Source organism: Temnothorax longispinosus, chromosome 6, assembly GCF_030848805.1.
Source record: "Temnothorax longispinosus isolate EJ_2023e chromosome 6, Tlon_JGU_v1, whole genome shotgun sequence".
NCBI classification, from domain to species: Eukaryota; Metazoa; Arthropoda; class Insecta; order Hymenoptera; family Formicidae; genus Temnothorax; species Temnothorax longispinosus.
In genome coordinates, this window is record NC_092363.1 from 21,916,865 (window position 1) to 21,934,870 (window position 18,006).

Genomic DNA, 18,006 nt, shown 5'->3' on the forward strand with positions numbered 1-18,006 from the left:
GAAAAAACCCGCAAAATCTTAAAGATTCGGACGCCAAGCGATTTTTTATTTTCTTTAAACGCTTATATCTCGGCAACCGCAAACGATAGAAAGACGATTCAACAAGCACTCGTTAGTTTGAAATCTGCCCTATTGGAATTAGTCATTATTAATACTGGCAATTTTTCAGTTTTGATTACTAATTGTAAGACGAGAAAGCGCGCAAAATCTTAATGAAACGTGCACCGAGCGACTTTTTATTTTCATTAAACATTTATCGTGTATATTTCGGCAATCATAAATGATATATAGAAAAATGATAGAAAAACACTATAAAATGGTTTTAGCCTTTTTTCTCGTTTATAATGTTTTTTTTTTTAAGCTGATTTCATGGATTTTTGTTAAGTATTTTTGTTGTGCGCCGACTCCGGAACTATGTAAAAATCCGAGTCATTTTTGGCTAAAATTATATGGATAAATATGTTCTCGTCGAGATATAAGGTAAATTTATATTATTTGTTTACTGTTGTCAAAATCGCATGTACTATTTAATATTGTCAATTTATATAGTGTCGATCGTGTAACTATATATATGTTTTTTATCGTTGCGGTTAATTTAACGGCAGTCGTCAAAGTATATATACGATTGAACGGTATAACTTTTCAGGACATTGTCTCATTTCTAAGATTTCGGGAAAATGACATTTCGGCACATTGTCACGTCTCTAAGATTTCGAGATTATGCCCTTTCGGCACATTGTCACGTTTCTTAAATTTTGGGATTTTTACTTTTTGGGACAATATACGAGTTTTCAAATTTTGGCACATTTTTTTCGGGACTTTGCATGTTTACCGGAATATTTTATCTTGCATGTGTAAGTTTGCGCGGGTATTTCGGATTGAACGGAGCACTTCCGAGCCTCGTCTGTTAAGGAGCTTTGTTTCATTTAACGTAATAAATCTTAGAGAACGTCTGCAAACTTGTATATTTTGACACAAAACGCAAGAACATTTGTGTGTGTGTTAGGAATATTATATCTTACATATGTGCAAGTTTGCGTGGGTACTTCGGATTGAACGGAGCACTTCCGGGCCTAGTTTATTAAGGAACTTTGTTTCATTTATTGTAATAAATCTTAGAGAATGTTTGTAAACTTTTACATTTCGTACAAGTAAACATCGTTGAAGATTATTTGTATTTTCAAAAACACGAGTATTTAGAGTAATAAAAGTAAAGTGCTTTTGGTTTACCTGGTACACATCTTCGCTCGAAGTGATATAAAGTTGTTCGAAAATTTATTTGTATTGTTATGAACAAATCTAAGATTGAGAGCATTTTTCCCAAAAGAGGGTTAATGTATAAGTGGATGATAAGAGTGGACCGATTTACCAGCAAATAGAAGAAGAGATTGATTGTGAGATAAAACAGAAGTTGTGGAACGGAAATCCGCGACTCTTCCGTTATTCTTATCGATCCCATCTTTCTCTACATTTAGCGCTTTCATTAATCTTTGTCAGTCATTCTTGATCGTCGGCAGGAAAGTGATAACTGAAAATTTATCAGGACGAGAGAAGAACGTGATTCACAGAATTAAACAAGAACTAAACACGCTACTGTTATTTACTCATTAATTCCGGTTAATGAAGCTCAACTTCAGAAAAATAGAATAATTTGAAAAGTATATGGAATAACAACACAAATATTTATACATTTTATACAACATTTATTTAAAAAAGTTTATAATAAAGAGGAAATTGAATAAAAACATATTTTTCTTAACTATATATAGTACAGTGTGTTTTAAATTTATAATAATAAAAAGTAAGAGAAAGATAAAAATATTATAGTGTATAATACAATATCTAATAAATAAATATTTTTGTTACCAACTATTTAGCGTTAATAATATAAAGTTATAATCGTATAATTATAGATAATACTTACTACTGATAAGTTGCAACGCTATTGTTTTCGAAAATTTCTTCCTTTGTTTATTCTCGCTGCGCGAATATAGATATTCGGAGGAATTGTTCGTTAACTTGAGCGACTAGAAAGGAGAGTGAGATATTTGGGAGCGGAACAAGATCGTACCTAAATCCTCTGCGTAATGTAGTCCTGTCAAAACAGGACGCCATCAATTACAGTTCTTACATGCGCACCCTCTTTCGCCCTTCCGTGAATCGTCGTCGTTGTCATGTCACGTCTCTGTCATCTTCACCGATACTGCCGCTGTCATTTTAACGCCCTTGGGCGATTATACCTCGTTGCATAGCTAATTCAGAAATCGATAATTACACGCGGCCTCCTGAAACGTACTAAATTAATGTGGCTATTATGAACAAATGGTTAAATTGATGGATTGCAACAATAATTTGATTCGGTCTGTGAATTTCGCATGCCACTGAAGCATATAACAATTGCATAAAAGTTATTTGAGCTATCGTTTGCACATATTATTAATTGCATGGCGAGAGCACATTTTGGAAAAATCTATCCTTAATATAATTAAACCAAGATTCTTGATAAATGGAATAGAACGTGCAAACGTATTGTTTTTTCGACGTCGTCCATTCGTTTGGCCTTTTTGTCACTATTAGTTTTATCAAAACGATAGCTGGCGGTGTCATTTGAACAATCTGGAACAAAAATCCGCCGCTGAAGTGAGAACTCGATAAAGTGAAAACCGATAAGCAGTCAGAATCAAGATTACTTATATAAGCTGTTTTTGTACTTTTCAGTCTTCCTTTCTGATAGATATAATATGAAGAATTTTTAGTATCTTTTATTTTACACTTATTTCTTATATACTAACATATATGCCTGATATCTAAAACCTATTCGATATTTTAAAAAATATAATAATCATTTTTTTTAAGATATCCATAAAATAATACATATATATTATATATAGTTTAAGAAACGTAAGATTATATCAGAGAGTACAGTACAATAATGAAGAGAGATATAAATATAAATGAATTAATCAGACAATAAATTGGCAAGAATAGAGACCACAAATAATGTTGTGTAACTACAAAATTATTGAATTGGTAATCAATCATTTTCCCAACTCATAAACTGACAATGAAAATTATTAACGACGTATCGTGTTAACATCAACTATAAACAGAATACATTGATATTGATATTCACATAGTGACTAGTTTAATTTGCATTGTTTAGATCATTATAACGTCAATATTTCGATAACGCATAATGTTTCTGGTTATTTATCGGCCAATTCTGACACGTACATTCATATAACATAATAAAATATGTTATTTTTATTACTCTCTACTAATAAATTACTGCTACAAAAAAGTAAAGAAAAATATGGTTAATATTAATTTTATCTTTTTACAAGCTTAGATTATAAAAAGTAACTTATTATTATTATTATTACTTTATTATAATAATTATTTATTCATTAATTCACAATCCCAATATTCTCGTTAAGAACAAGTCGGCTTTAAATTAAGGAAGCTGTATCACATTAGAAAATAACGAAGATACTCCGATATATATATACATAACTAATGCGACATTAAATAATTGTATTTATAGAAATACATTTATTATACCTGGTCAATTACATTAGATGAAATTTTGGAGCTTTAGCGGAGAAATGCGATTCCGTGACGCAATTGTGCGGCGATAGAACACTCCGAAAATCAATAGGAAATCGCTCGGTTGGCGGATCCTCCTGTGTTACGCTAATGCATTTAGGAAGCACGTGTGTGAACGTTCACTTGCCCACTCGACTAGCTTAAGCTGATTAGTACCGCAACAATTAGCGCAGCTGCGTAGATTCGTAAGTCGTCGTGGAAGAAGTATTACCGGATGCACTGGCATTAACCGCGCTAAGCGAAACGGCGAATTATCGACAACAGAGCGGAAAACTCGACTTGCTGTCGGCTGCCGCGGGCAAACAAACGGGGCGGCATTCTTTAAAGGCAGTCAATATGTGGGGAAGCGGTGCGACAACTGTCTCGTGAAAGACCCAAGAAATATTTACGGTATTAAATGCGCTCTTTCATGTCCAAACGATCCGATATTAACGTGAATATTTTTTGTCTTGTCGCATTTAATATATCATAATCGTTGAACACATCGTCGCCATCATTAACAACGCGACTCGACGCGACTGCTTAATTTATCACGTAATTATCTATCAATGTCGAATTACATAATGCAATTGGCAATTAATTATTGATGCGAGGTAAAAGTGAAGAAAATGCGAGGCAGAGTCTTTTTTGCTGGCTGACGGCGTTAAACTTAAGCTGCTTAAATTTCGCCCATCGTTTAAGCTTCTTTGCTTCTTGTTGAGCAATGCGGTAAAAAATGCGAACTCGACTTATTAGTAGACGTGACTGCGAAGAGATAGATTAGATAGATAGAATTAGAATATCTCACACGATATTTAGAATGTGCCTGTTTAAAAAACTTTAAGTTCCTGTTAAATGAGCAATATGCAAATAAGCATTTGCTCCCCATCGGCAAGCATAAAACCCCAATACGGATTATTAAGTATATAGCAACCCCATTACAGTTTCTGCATCGCCACGTCTATTCATGCTACATTATTTCCACAAACAAATAAAAACGTTTTTATTTTATAGTATGCCGGTAAAATTTTTCTACACATTTTTTTACATTTTTGTAATTAGAAAGTACCGCATTTATATAAAAATTAAATTATTCCAGTCGTACGCTGTTAATATAATCAGTATTTTAATTACAAAAACACCTCAAAGAGAAGAAGAGTGATCGATCAATGTCGCTTTGTGACTTGACAGTGAAAAGATGAACGTGCCGTTCTCATTCCATATCAAATATTGATACATGTATGTACATATACATGCAGGCGAATGCAAAATGTACTTACTTTAACTAGACAGCTCGCGTAGCGCGAGAGATCGATCTTAAAGGAGTATCGTGTCTGCACGACTGTCAGTTTCGATTCGGTATAACGTTATGTCGCGCTTGCGTCAGCAATTTGGCGCAATTCTCCACAAAATTTGGAATTGGAAATTTGTGGGACATCCCGGGATCTATATCTTCTCGGTGGCTGCTATTTGCCGCCGCTATATGTAAATATCGAGCTGCGCGGATCATCCGTCGATTGCGCGTTCGCAATTTCGAACGCGGGCAAATATGAGAAATGCCGAGATGCGTCGAGTACTGGGTGAGATTAAATTAGTTTGTCCTTTCGCCGTGTTATTTGTCGTACGGACGATTTATCTAATGGTGCGGCGGACTACGCCGGCCGCCGTCACCAAATCAATCGTTGTCCGCAGCGCGAAGCTTGCGATCATTTGTTACGATTAATTAATAATGATCGCCGATAACATACCGCTGATGCGAATTATCAGATTGGCATTACGCTCGGAGACCGGCGGAATGCTTTGTTGGTTATTCAGTTTGTTGCAGTTGCTTCATATTCATATGCGTTATTGCATTATTACTTTGCAAATTTTAGCTTCATAAATTAAACGCTTTCAATATTTGACATCAAAGCTGTCGGTAAATCGATATTTTAATTTATTTTTTTTTTAAATTGCTAATTATAAAGTGAATGCATAATTATATGACCAATTAGAAAATATTGTCGGATAATTTAATCTTTGTGTCAAAGGATATTATTCAGTTATGTAATTCATAATAATGTTTTCCGTGCTTTAAATGTAATCTTGAATAAGATTTAAAATTTCATTCTAGTACATTTTATTACGTATTAACAATATTTAGAGTTTTAAATTTTATTTGATTCTTGATACAGATATATAAGTAGGTATAATAAAACAAATATATTTTTATACTTAGAAAAATTAAATTATTTAACAAAATAAAGAATGTCTTATCAGATTATTGCTAACTGTGCCGTGGCATGCAGGAATTTGCGCGGAGCTTTGTCAAAAGCTTTGATCCGCGAATTCGAGTTTGCCAGAACCGATTAATAGAGTCGGTTTGATCAACCGACAAGCCAACGTACGTGTCTAGCTGGATGCGGAAGGATTAAGGCGTTTGCCACGGGAACACTGGATCGGCAGCTTGGTGGTTAATTGAGAACCTCGAGATATTGACCGGCGCGGGATCGATAGGCGAACGATATCCACGAAGACAAAGGGGCGGGCCGGACATATGCTGAAGTGGTCATTTGTCTGCGATTTACGTGAAGATTGACGGTAACTCCGCTCATTATTCACTTGATCCCCAAGTTTAACGCCACTATCGGAGCTTATTACGTCACAAGGTAGAATTTCAACGAGGCTTACACTTCAATCTTCAGGTGAATGCACGAAATCCTGAATTATAATCCTCATAAAGTTAGGAAAGAGGAGCAGAGCACGTGAAAGTTATATTTTTCCTTTATTAAAATTTTAATTCTTACAAATCTGCCAAAAAATGTACAATAATCTCGCAAATGTAGAGTTCTGAGATTAAAAAAAAGAAACATTGTCACGAAAAATTGTGAATATAGAATGTGACAAATATTATATACATATATATATTTTTTGCAGTGGTTGTTTTATTTATTTATTTCTTTATTACAGAATGCTCTGCGTTTTTTGCGTAAACTTTTAAAATTTCTTTATACTCGTCTTTTTCTCGTATAAATAGAAAAAGGAATTTTAAAAGATATGTATTCTACAATTAACAAAATGATTAAGCAAAGACTTGCCTTTCACGACGAAATTTCATCAATTACATTTGAATCTCTTTTATAAAACAAAGATTTTATTTGGCGCTGATCGCAAGTCATAACAATACGACTTTTCTCGTGAATTATAATAAAAAAATAAATTAACCGAATGAATTGTCAAACGTAGCCAATTTCACGGAAGAGCCCATTTAAGTACTTAAAAGTGGTACAATGGCCTCGGACGAATGCAAACTTGACAAAAGAAGCATTAATTAGTTCTATTGAAGTCTTTTCTTTGTCTCCGTGAAACAAATAAGATTTTTCATTAGATTCTACAGATTTTATTGTTGCATGCGCCATCGTGAATGCAGTAATTTCGCGCAAATAGGTGACTTATTTCAAAATTGCTTTTTTTTTTGTAAAAATAAATATATTACAAGTATATCATTAATTAAAATTATTGGATTTATCTTACTTTTAAACTTTAAATAAATGATTCTAAAATAATTTTAACTAAACAAAAAGTTCTGTATAATTTTTTTCTCTTACTTATATATTATGACACATTATTATATGTATATTATGCATTAATACAATTATTTATAATTAGAAGTCTCAATAAATTACGCTATATATTTATATATGCAATCACCTATAATAAAATATGATGTTTTATTATAAAGTCACATACACAAAGATATGAATATAAGTTCTTACGAGGAACTGCAGCACAAAGAAAATATTATAGTGTTGTCGAAATAGTGTGTGTGTCTCTCGATTTTTCTCTCGGTAAAACTTAATCTTTATCGATTTACATGTCTGTTGAAATAATCGGTGCGATCGTAACTCGCGTACGAGCCCCCTGCTGCAGCCGCGCGGCGCCTTAATATAGAAGTAACGTGTTTTTTACGGCTATCCCGACGCGCCTGTAGTTTATGCATTTTTCTACATTACGGGTGATAAAACCCGACGCGTTTTATCGCCACTGAATTTCCATAGTTACTGAATTTTCATGGCAATGAGCGATGGCGCGAGAGGTTTTATGAAATCGCACGCGTCGTGAAACGCGCATCTTCACGCAAGTGAGAAATTTTACTCCGTACCGAGGACGAGCGGGTGGCTTTTAGCCAACGACTGCGGACGCTTATGCACAACAAAAAAAACCAGAAAACGCTTGCATGGCTATGTGTGTTCATTAAATTAAAGAAAAAACCGCATTGCTAATACCGAAAAGTGGTCCACGGTAATACACAGTAATGATCTTTCGAAAGGGATTATATTATGCTCCTCCAAGCGAAGATGAATGCAATTTGCTTGTCTCGTTTAATTAAAAAATAAAGCAAGACCGCAGATGCGGTACTCGTGTGCTTGTTTAAATTTTATCTTCCAAATGTGTAATCATAAATGACAGACATATACACATATAATCTAATAAATATTGCATTATTTTTCATGGTTATATCGGTCATGAAAAATATACAACTAATAATTTTTAACGATTTACGATGTATAAGTTATATATTTAAATTTATACATTCGTTATTTACGCTTTTATAATATTTTTCTTTGCTATTTTTTTTCAAACATTATTCGCGTTGGACAAAACAAATCCCATGACGGACCGTTAACAATATAGTCATTCAAACAAAATAAACAAATAATTCATGTCAAGCTACATCGAGTTTCGAAATTTGTTACTCTGCGTTTTGAACGCGAATAGTTAGTCTTTGAAGAGTTCTCAGCGCGACGAAACGCGTATACACGGCGAGGCCAGAAAAAAGCGAACCGTGCCGTGCCCGCGACTGCAAATATTTTCCTGAAAAAAGTGGACGCTGCGTGGAGTTTCGTTGCGGTACAGTGAGTTCGGGCCAAGTTGTGTGCTCCGTCATACATGGTCTACTCCGATGCAGTTGCACGCGGGCGTCGGCGTCGCTTGATCAAACAATAACGCGTACCGATGCATATACGCGCACACACGGTTGTATACGCGCGCGTTGTAGCTCTGCGGTGGACCAACGCGCATGCATGCGGCCCGATGCATGCAGGCGGACGACGCGGCTTTGTTTCCTGTGTGAGGTGGCGATACACCGCGGATATCGCTCGCCGTTATTTTACTGAGCGCCGTTATTACCCGATCCGTCTATTTGGAGTTTCCGGAGTTATTGTTTCTGGTCAACTGAGCCGCCGTTGATTGCTCCTGACGTGATTCGTACGACGCCGTTAAACCCGTCTGCAGAGTCCGATTGGAATTACTCGATATGAAATTTTATGGTGCCTCCGTGATGTAAAAATCCGTCGAGAGATTGCCGGCATTGTCCAATATTGGCTCATTGTCACTTTGTCAGTAGAGATGAGATGATGAGATAGACAGACAATATCGAAACAATAATGGTCCATTGTTGTATAGTTGTATAGTAATCAGGACATTTCATTGCGGCATTCCGCTAATTTCAATATATCCAAGCTGTATATTAAAGCAGAATAGCGTCAGAAATAATTAATAACAATGATGTTTTAACATGTATCACAAAGAAATTACGTGCGAGTAATATTATAATCCAATCTTGTGTCTCGCGGGAGAAACAGTATACCTCACTTTATTTATTCAAGCCAATATCCACCAATATTAATTACACTAGCAGTAGTAATGACTTCAAAGTACAAGTTCAACTATGCAGCAATGTCGTATCAATCCTGTTCTTGCCAATGCTGTGCCAATAGCAGCGTTTACCGCAGTTGCTACATCCCAATGGTCAAACTTAGTTGGCGCATTGTTGTTAGCCGGGTACTGGCATGACTTGTAAAGATGTTTACCCAATGCTGGGCAGTGGACAATTATCACGTGGGAAACTGTTGCGCTAGGGTTAATTGTAATTCTCAAATTATTCGTTGCAACGCAGATAAAATATAATAAAAATAGACAAAAATATTGGTAATAATAAGTTTTTATTTATAAAATAATTTAAAAATAATAGATCGTATAGCATCTGTTATAGTAAACTCGACGAAACATCGTTAGATTATTTTAAAAACGTTTACCCAAAATCTCTTTGATCACCATTATAAAATCATTGCACTACTGTGGCCTCTGCGTCGAGTTCCATCCGATTATCGCGTCCTACGAAAAGGTAATGCATGGGTAACGAGCTAATAGAAATGTAAATGACGATGAATTTAAAATTCAATTTGGAAAACCCTGCAAAAGCCGTGACTCGGGACCTGTAAATTTCTTCTACGGAAGACACATCGAGAATATTATATTTTAGCGATATACATATAATTATACGCGTTTATTATATGACGGATATCGCGTGGCACATTCACGTTGGTGCATAATAATGAGGAATAATGCGTAAGGAAACTTTCTCGAATATATAGGTACGTATTTTCTAAACAATTTCGAACTTGTACGCGTAATATTGCCGTTTTGCTGCAACGCGGCCTATATGTTACCGAAAAGTTGTGAAACGAGATAATCCATAATTGCAACTTTTCAGTATTGCTCTTCCTAAACAAGCTCCAAAGTACTAATGGTTTATGCGCGACACACAGAATATAAAAAATTTCAACAATTATTATCCCAAAGGAGATTTTCATAAAAATCTTATGTATTCGTAAAAATCTAATGATTATTATATGTAGCGTAAAGTATATTTATTAATGTTATATAATTATGATGTAAAAAATGAGTCTCAGATTAGACAAAATTCGCAACTAATTTGCATAATGCCCGACAGGCTCAGCTTTCCTTTTTCTTTTATCATAGGAAGATGACTGCCTTTTTCTGCGATCATTATGTAATTTAACATAATAAATAAAAAAGACACATACAATATATATATCGCTGATGACTCGACAATTATACATGTAAACAGCTATAGCATATACATTTGGCCAAACTTGAGATCTAAAATTAAATATATTATCTATATTATCCTACATATATTATATAAAGTTAGACCTTTATCATAATGTAGAAAATATATAAATTACCGATTGTATTAATTGATGTAGATATTAATGTATTAATTACGCACAAATGAAATCAGTGATGCATCGATAATGCATTTTCGTTAGCACGAATTTTACAATTATTAATAATAAAAACAATACTGAAATACAATATTAGCGTATATTAATGTAATGATAATTATAAAATATATATATTATAAAGTTTAATTAATATGTATTCTATTTTTGTTTTTCAAAATAAAATTAAAATTATTTATTAAAAAAAAATACTTTTTTCCTGTCTTGTGAAACTTTCAACTTAATCATTTTTCTGAAAATGAGAGAGTTGTCCATGAAAACTTTGTTAGCTAGATCCACATAAAAGCGACGTTGAATTTATCAACCCCTCTATATGCAACACGTATTCTCCACAACTTGTCCAGAATCCCTCGGTAAAGCAGCGCATCTGTTGTAAGGACGGCCGACCACCCCTAGCTGCCAACTGAGCCACCCCTTGAGGGTAGCTCAGTTTGCTCTGACGCGTTGAAAATCTCGCTACACCCGGTGGTGTTTCTCCCGCGTTTTCCCTAACAACATCCCTTTTCGCTGTGAGTGATCGTATAGCAAATTGCAGCGATGTCTTCGACGATGAATCTTCGGAGATTGTGAAAGTGCACGATGGCGGGGATCGCAACTGCTCGGCAAGGGTGGGTTCGGCGTGTCGGGTTGCAAGGAAGGAAATGCAGTTATTCGCCAGCGTCTGCGCTTCTATATTGATCCGCGGTGGTGGCGGTGGAGGTACGGCGGTGGTGGCGGCGGCTGTGCTCGCGGCGCGTTCGAGCGTTCGGGTGGGACCACAACCAACCCCACAACGAACCCGCCCAAAATGTATTTTTGCCTGCGTCTCGTGCGACTATTCCTGATCTCGGCGATTCTGTGCGTCGGTAAGGCCCGTTTCCGGAGCGACGAGATGAAGCTTGAAAAACTCGCGCGCCCGTAGAACGAGTGCTGCGTTCGGATGTAGGAGTAATTGTTGTTTTTTTTTTACATCCGCGAGAAAAGTGGAGTGTGTGACGGACGAGACGAGGCGGCGTGCGAGTTTTCTAATTTGCGCGATTTATCTCACGCGATTTCAGGCTGCAGCCGGCCGGATATACCCGTTAATCGCGTTAATCGCCTTATTTGCAGGTCTATGCTCCGAGGATGAAGAGAGACTGGTGCGAGATCTGTTTAGAGGATACAATAAGCTCATCCGACCAGTGCAAAATATGACGGAGAAAGTGCACGTGAGGTTTGGCCTCGCCTTCGTGCAACTGATCAATGTGGTGAGATTTTTCTTGCTCCGTTTTCTCCATTTTCGCGCAAATTAGTCAGACGATGGCGGAATATGCATGTTCAAAATAAATTATATAACTGAAGGTGAACAATATTTTTTTTAATCGCATAAAATTCTTTGAATTTTTTAGAACGAAAAGAATCAGATTATGAAATCGAACGTATGGTTGAGATTTGTATGGAAGGACTATCAGTTACAATGGGACGAAGCGGATTACGGCGGTATCGGGGTCCTCAGATTACCACCCGACAAAGTGTGGAAACCAGACATAGTCTTATTCAATAAGTATGAATATCAGACAAGTTATTTGCATATTTTATTAAACCTGAAAAATTTATTAATTGTATATATAAATCATTTAATTGCTTACATCAATTATATAATGTACTTTTATAAAAATTGAGATATATATTATATATATATATATATATATATATTAATACTAATATTTAAAATATATTAATTCAAAATTGCAATTATTTCAAATTTATTTTAATTATTTGCGAGTGAGTATAAAACAATCATTTATATACTTCTTAATTTTTTGGTCAAAGACATCTTGGCGATTAAATTTTCTTTTAATTAGCCAAATAAATTTACATTTACATTTTCAATAATTAGACATATATTATATTTCAATAATTATATATGATACTTTGTTTATAGCGCTGACGGCAACTATGAAGTTCGTTACAAGAGCAACGTGCTGATATACCCGAACGGCGAGGTGCTCTGGGTGCCGCCAGCAATTTATCAGAGCTCGTGCACGATCGACGTAACATATTTCCCCTTCGATCAGCAAACATGCATTATGAAATTCGGCTCATGGACCTTCAACGGCGACCAGGTCTCTCTCGCGCTCTACAACGATAAGAACTTCGTCGATCTGTCTGATTATTGGAAGAGCGGCACATGGGACATTATCAGCGTGCCGGCGTATCTCAATATCTACCAGGGCGATTTTCCTACAGAGACGGACATTACTTTCTATATAATTATCCGCAGGTGCGTACTTTACCGCCAATCTTTGCTAATTCCACCTTCGATATTGATCACAGCTTCCTTAATTAGTACTTTAATATTATAATGTAAGACTTTAATTACATAATAATTGTACATTACTGAGTTGAAAAAAAATATATTTGTATTGCATCTGCAGGAAGACTCTTTTCTACACGGTGAACTTGATACTGCCGACGGTCCTGATCTCTTTTCTCTGCGTACTCGTTTTCTACCTTCCAGCGGAGGCCGGTGAGAAAGTCACTTTGGGCATTAGTATTCTTCTATCACTGGTCGTGTTCCTCCTGCTAGTCAGCAAAATTTTGCCACCAACCTCGTTGGTGCTGCCATTGATAGCCAAATATCTGCTCTTCACCTTCATCATGAATACTGTCAGTATCCTCGTGACTGTGATCATCATCAACTGGAACTTCCGCGGGCCGAGGACTCACAGAATGCCTCAGCTCATACGCAAGATCTTCCTTAAATATCTGCCAGCGATCTTGTTCATGAAACGACCAAAGAAGACGCGATTAAGGTATGAACTTTTTTGTAAGAGCTGTTATTAATAATTGTAATGCACATAATAATTAAAGATTATATTAATTGGAAGTACAAAAAAAGAAATACATTTATCAATAAACCGAGATAAATTTAATTAAACATAAAGATTATGAATATATACATATAGTACTGATTTTTATTAATTAAACGTACAATTGAAGCATTATTAGAATTTTCAGTTTTATTTTCACCAAGTGTTACTCGAATAAATGCGTATTATTTCATTCAGATGGATGATGGAGATACCAAACGTAACACTGCCAGCTTCCACATACTCGGGAAGTCCGACCGAGGTGCCGAAGCATCTGCCAGCCTCCCTGGCGAAATCGAAGATGGAGGTGATGGAACTGTCCGATCTGCATCATCCAAATTGCAAGATCAACCGTAAGGTTCATCACACCACGAGCAGCTCCAGCGGTGCTGGCGGAGGGGAGGGCATGGGCGATAGAAGAGGATCCGAGAGTTCGGATTCGGTGTTGCTCAGCCCGGAAGCCAGCAAGGCCACCGAGGCCGTGGAGTTCATAGCGGAGCATCTCAGGAATGAGGACTTGTACATACAGGTGAGAGAGCCTCGCGATCTTTTCAAAAAACAAATATAATACTCCTGGACAATGTACAATAGCTTTTCTAAATACTCTTTTCCCGATATCTCTCTCTTCCAGACAAGGGAGGATTGGAAATATGTCGCAATGGTGATCGATCGACTGCAACTTTATATATTCTTTATAGTGACGACCGCGGGTACCGTCGGGATCCTAATGGACGCGCCTCATATTTTCGAGTATGTGGACCAGGATCGTATTATAGATATCTATCGCGGAAAATAATCCGACTTGCCCCAACGAAGCGCAATCACAAATAACATATGCCATCGTTACGCGACCGTTCTCATTTCGTCCTCTTCGAAAACGACTTCGTAACAATGTGGGATTAATTTTGTCATTTTTAATTACAAACGTGAAACGCTTACAAGTCAAGCGACTGTTTAACAGGTAATTATTTTTTATATCTACAGATTTTTATAAAATCTCACGCGAGGTATACAAATTCATTTAACGAAAGTCTCAATACAATCTTCTAATACCATTGTGCATACATTTCGGTTTTGCGTAATTGTAAGATTGTAAAATCCGATTTGTGTAAAGCTCTTTCAACGACGAAACTCGAGCGATCGAAATGGCATACATTATGTAGATAATAATTCCACTAGTGTTAATCATGGCTGCCTCTGCGATTATTGTCTTCCCCGATGCCATTAACTTCCGGTAGCTCCATTGCGACGCGCTTAGACGAAGGATTTACGAAACGACTGTCGAATAGTTCTCATTCTTCATTTTATCGAAGAAATAGGTATTTCCAAAGTTTTTAAACACGAGAAGCCACATTATAACAGGTTACTTGCCAACTTTATAATTTTTATGAAATAATATTTTGTTAGGCAAAGGTTATTCTCTTCAATATTTAATTAAGAGAACTTGCTTAAAGTTTAGAGAGTTTGTTTAGATAATATCATATAGAAGAGAATTTTAATTATTATATACAAACTGTGTGGGTAAATTCTTGGTAGAAAAAATTGATTTAATTCATTTCTTATTTATTTCGACTCCGAACGTACAGTTTTACATGACATTTTGTATAGTGTTATGAGTATTGTTGGAAATACCATGATTGCTCCTTTAAGAGTGTAGTTACCACGTAACGCACTTAATGTTAAACGATGAAATCCGCTTATGTAGCATTATACATATATGGTATCTAGAAAAAAAAAATACGGAATTAGTTAATAGTACTTTGGCAAAATTACTGTAACATATTAATATAATGATGGTACGCACAAACCTGTTTAGTCAACTTATCGATATCTCTTAATTAGAAAATACAAATAATCCAATAGTCTGGTAAGTTAGGAAAGTATATAAAACGAGAACATTATTTATCGTAAAGTAACTCAGACTTACAGGAATTCACGTTTAACATTAAACATTATATAAAATTTGTCGCGTATTTTTCTAGGACTATAATTTCATTATAATTTATTAGTGCATTTAACATAGTTTTCCTGTTTTACGTTTAAGTTACAATATGCTATATATGAGCGTTTGACGTCTGTACGTTAGTGTTAAACGTGTGAGAGAAAAGAAAACAGTTCTGTATTTAATCTCTCGACCATAATTTTAGCGATCAGCTTCAACCAAATCGATCAAATTCTCGATATCAAAGTTATAAATTTCCGTATAAGATAAGATCGAAACGTTCTTCACGATGTGCATCCATACGCGGGATGGTCAGGCAGAATCAATCATCGCGCGATAATGCATGTTTTAGATATAAATTTGAAATAATTTTGATAATAATCGTGCAAGTCGTCACATCGTAATTTAGTCGATCTCGCGTTTGATACTCGTTGTCGTGGCATTGATCATAAATATTAATAGAACTACGACGATCTAAAAGCATGTTCGTCACACATACGAACGAGCTCGCAGTAACGAATTTCACGCAAGCACGAGACGTTGTGAATTAAATTAATTACGAAGGGATACGCGTTTGTATCTAATCAACGACTTTCGGAAGACTCGGAAGGCCAATGCAAATCAAGGTACCTTAACAATAATTTCTAAAATACACATACCGATTCTGAAATACATACAGATCTATCCAGGAAAGAAAATCGATTATATCTTTACTGACTGCAAACAAAAATTGTACTTTGCGAGTGTGCTTTGACTTGATTGGCTTTCTTAAAAAGTAGCTCATGTTCTCATAGCGTATTTACACAAAATATCTATATATATGTAAACAATACTGAATATCACTTAATACATTAGTTAAAACAAGTAGACATAATTTACGCGTCTTTTTTTAATTGTACTTCTTGCTATTGATTTTTTCCTAATTAGATTAACAAATATCTCCGTCTTACTTTACGAACATGCAGTTAAACGGTTTTCATTATCAGTTTACTGTCACTTGTGCAAGATACTGGAGTACACAGATATAATTTATAAAAATTGTGTTTTAATTAGTAAAAAGTAATTAAATAAACTGAAAACAAATAACCATGCTTAGTTATATATGCGAGATGAGAATATGAGCCATTTTTTGCTCCAATAATTATGCGCATATTAAGAAGCACGATTCTTCGTCATAAGAACGTCGTGCGTTAATAGAACATCATAGCCATGCTTACCGTATATATTGTACAGAGAGACTGTTAAACGGTCAAGTTTTATTTAATAAAGAACGTTCAGTCCGGGAGAAAGTTGTAGTCGACTGTTGAATATCGAGGATTTTGCGAGAAGTGAAATAACCGAAAACGTAATCTCTTGTATTTCTTTATAATTTTGTGCAATTTCTTGCAATGTATCTCAGTGTATCAATACTTAAAAATTTATATTTATAAATTTCTCTAGTTTTACAGTTTGCCAAAGATTGTAACGATTTATTCGGTTACGTCAATTGTTAATTAATCTGCAGAATTTTTTAATATAATAAGCTGCATCATTGCGTGCATTAGTAGTTATCTCGTTTGACGAAGTTAATGTTAATGTTATAGTTGTTACGATAGTTTTTTTAAATGCATCTAAATCTGTTGTTATATAAGCCGGTCGTTGCGTTTATTGAAGCAAATAGTAAAATAATTTTAGACTTACTTGAAGACGCTTGATAACGACAGCATGAGAAGACGCAGAATCCCAGAAAGAAAAGACATCCTCATTTATAATTACTTGCGTCAATCTTAGCAAATTTATATGTATGGAATACAGTTTTATTTTATTTAAAAAAAAAGTACAATAACATATATGTCTTTTTCTCTCTTTTGTAAATCGATTAATAACATTTACTTATAAATTTTATTTTACTTTTAATATTTAAAACACGTTGCAATGTAGTTTGCTAAAGAGAAGGTTTTGTATATCCAGATTTATCGACAATATTTTATCGTTATATAATGCCGTTATTTATTAATAGCGCATGTCGTGTCTTCCTGGAAAGAAATACAATAATTAAAATTTAGAAACCAAGAACACTGGCATATTCCGTTTTGTTCTATCCCTCTCATGTCAATAGGTTTCGTGTAATTTATTGGGCGCGATTAAACAGGAACAATAACAATAAACAGAATTATACAGTTCTGCCCGTACATACGTGTCTTTTATCTCTACTGCGGAAAGGAAGACGATCAGCGTATATGTACCATAGTTTACTTTGCGCATAAAACAAGAAACCGAAAATTGTTGAATCGAAAAGTTTGTACTTTATTATGCATGATAAATAATATAGTAATTATATATAATCGTGCATTACTGTATGTTGGTAGGTAAAAGAGAAATTTAACATAAAAGTTAAGTAGCCCTTTTTATAATGAAAATAATACATCAATAAAACTCATGGAATTTTATACCTTTATACGTTTATTATATGTTTTGATTGATATCACGATTGCGCTTTGCAGCGTAACGTTCCGAATTGCAAGTCTATAAATGTAGCATTGAAAAACGAGACATTCCTCTTTCAAATCGTCGATGAAAA

The 18,006-nt window shown here is 35.1% G+C and overlaps 1 protein-coding gene across 1 annotated transcript; it reads left to right on the forward strand.

The window, feature by feature from the left end:
- The first annotated feature begins 11,006 nt into the window (after positions 1-11,006).
- Nachrbeta1 (nicotinic acetylcholine receptor beta1) lies at positions 11,007-17,875 on the forward strand. Its single transcript, XM_071782414.1, has 7 exons — positions 11,007-11,518; positions 11,763-11,899; positions 12,041-12,195; positions 12,577-12,915; positions 13,070-13,447; positions 13,703-14,033; positions 14,136-17,875. Exons 1-7 carry the CDS (start codon positions 11,461-11,463, stop codon positions 14,298-14,300), a joined length of 1,563 nt encoding a protein of 520 aa, XP_071638515.1. The 5' UTR covers positions 11,007-11,460; the 3' UTR covers positions 14,301-17,875.
- Positions 17,876-18,006: the final 131 nt, after the last annotated feature.

Coding starts and splice junctions, on each gene's coding strand:
- Nachrbeta1 (XM_071782414.1), top strand. CDS start 11,461: ATGTATTTTTGCCTGCGTCTCGTGCGACTATTCCTGATCTCGGCGATT. Junction 12,196..12,576: donor GACATAGTCTTATTCAATAA/GTATGAATATCA, acceptor CTTTGTTTATAG/CGCTGACGGCAACTATGAAG. Junction 12,916..13,069: donor TTCTATATAATTATCCGCAG/GTGCGTACTTTA, acceptor TTGCATCTGCAG/GAAGACTCTTTTCTACACGG.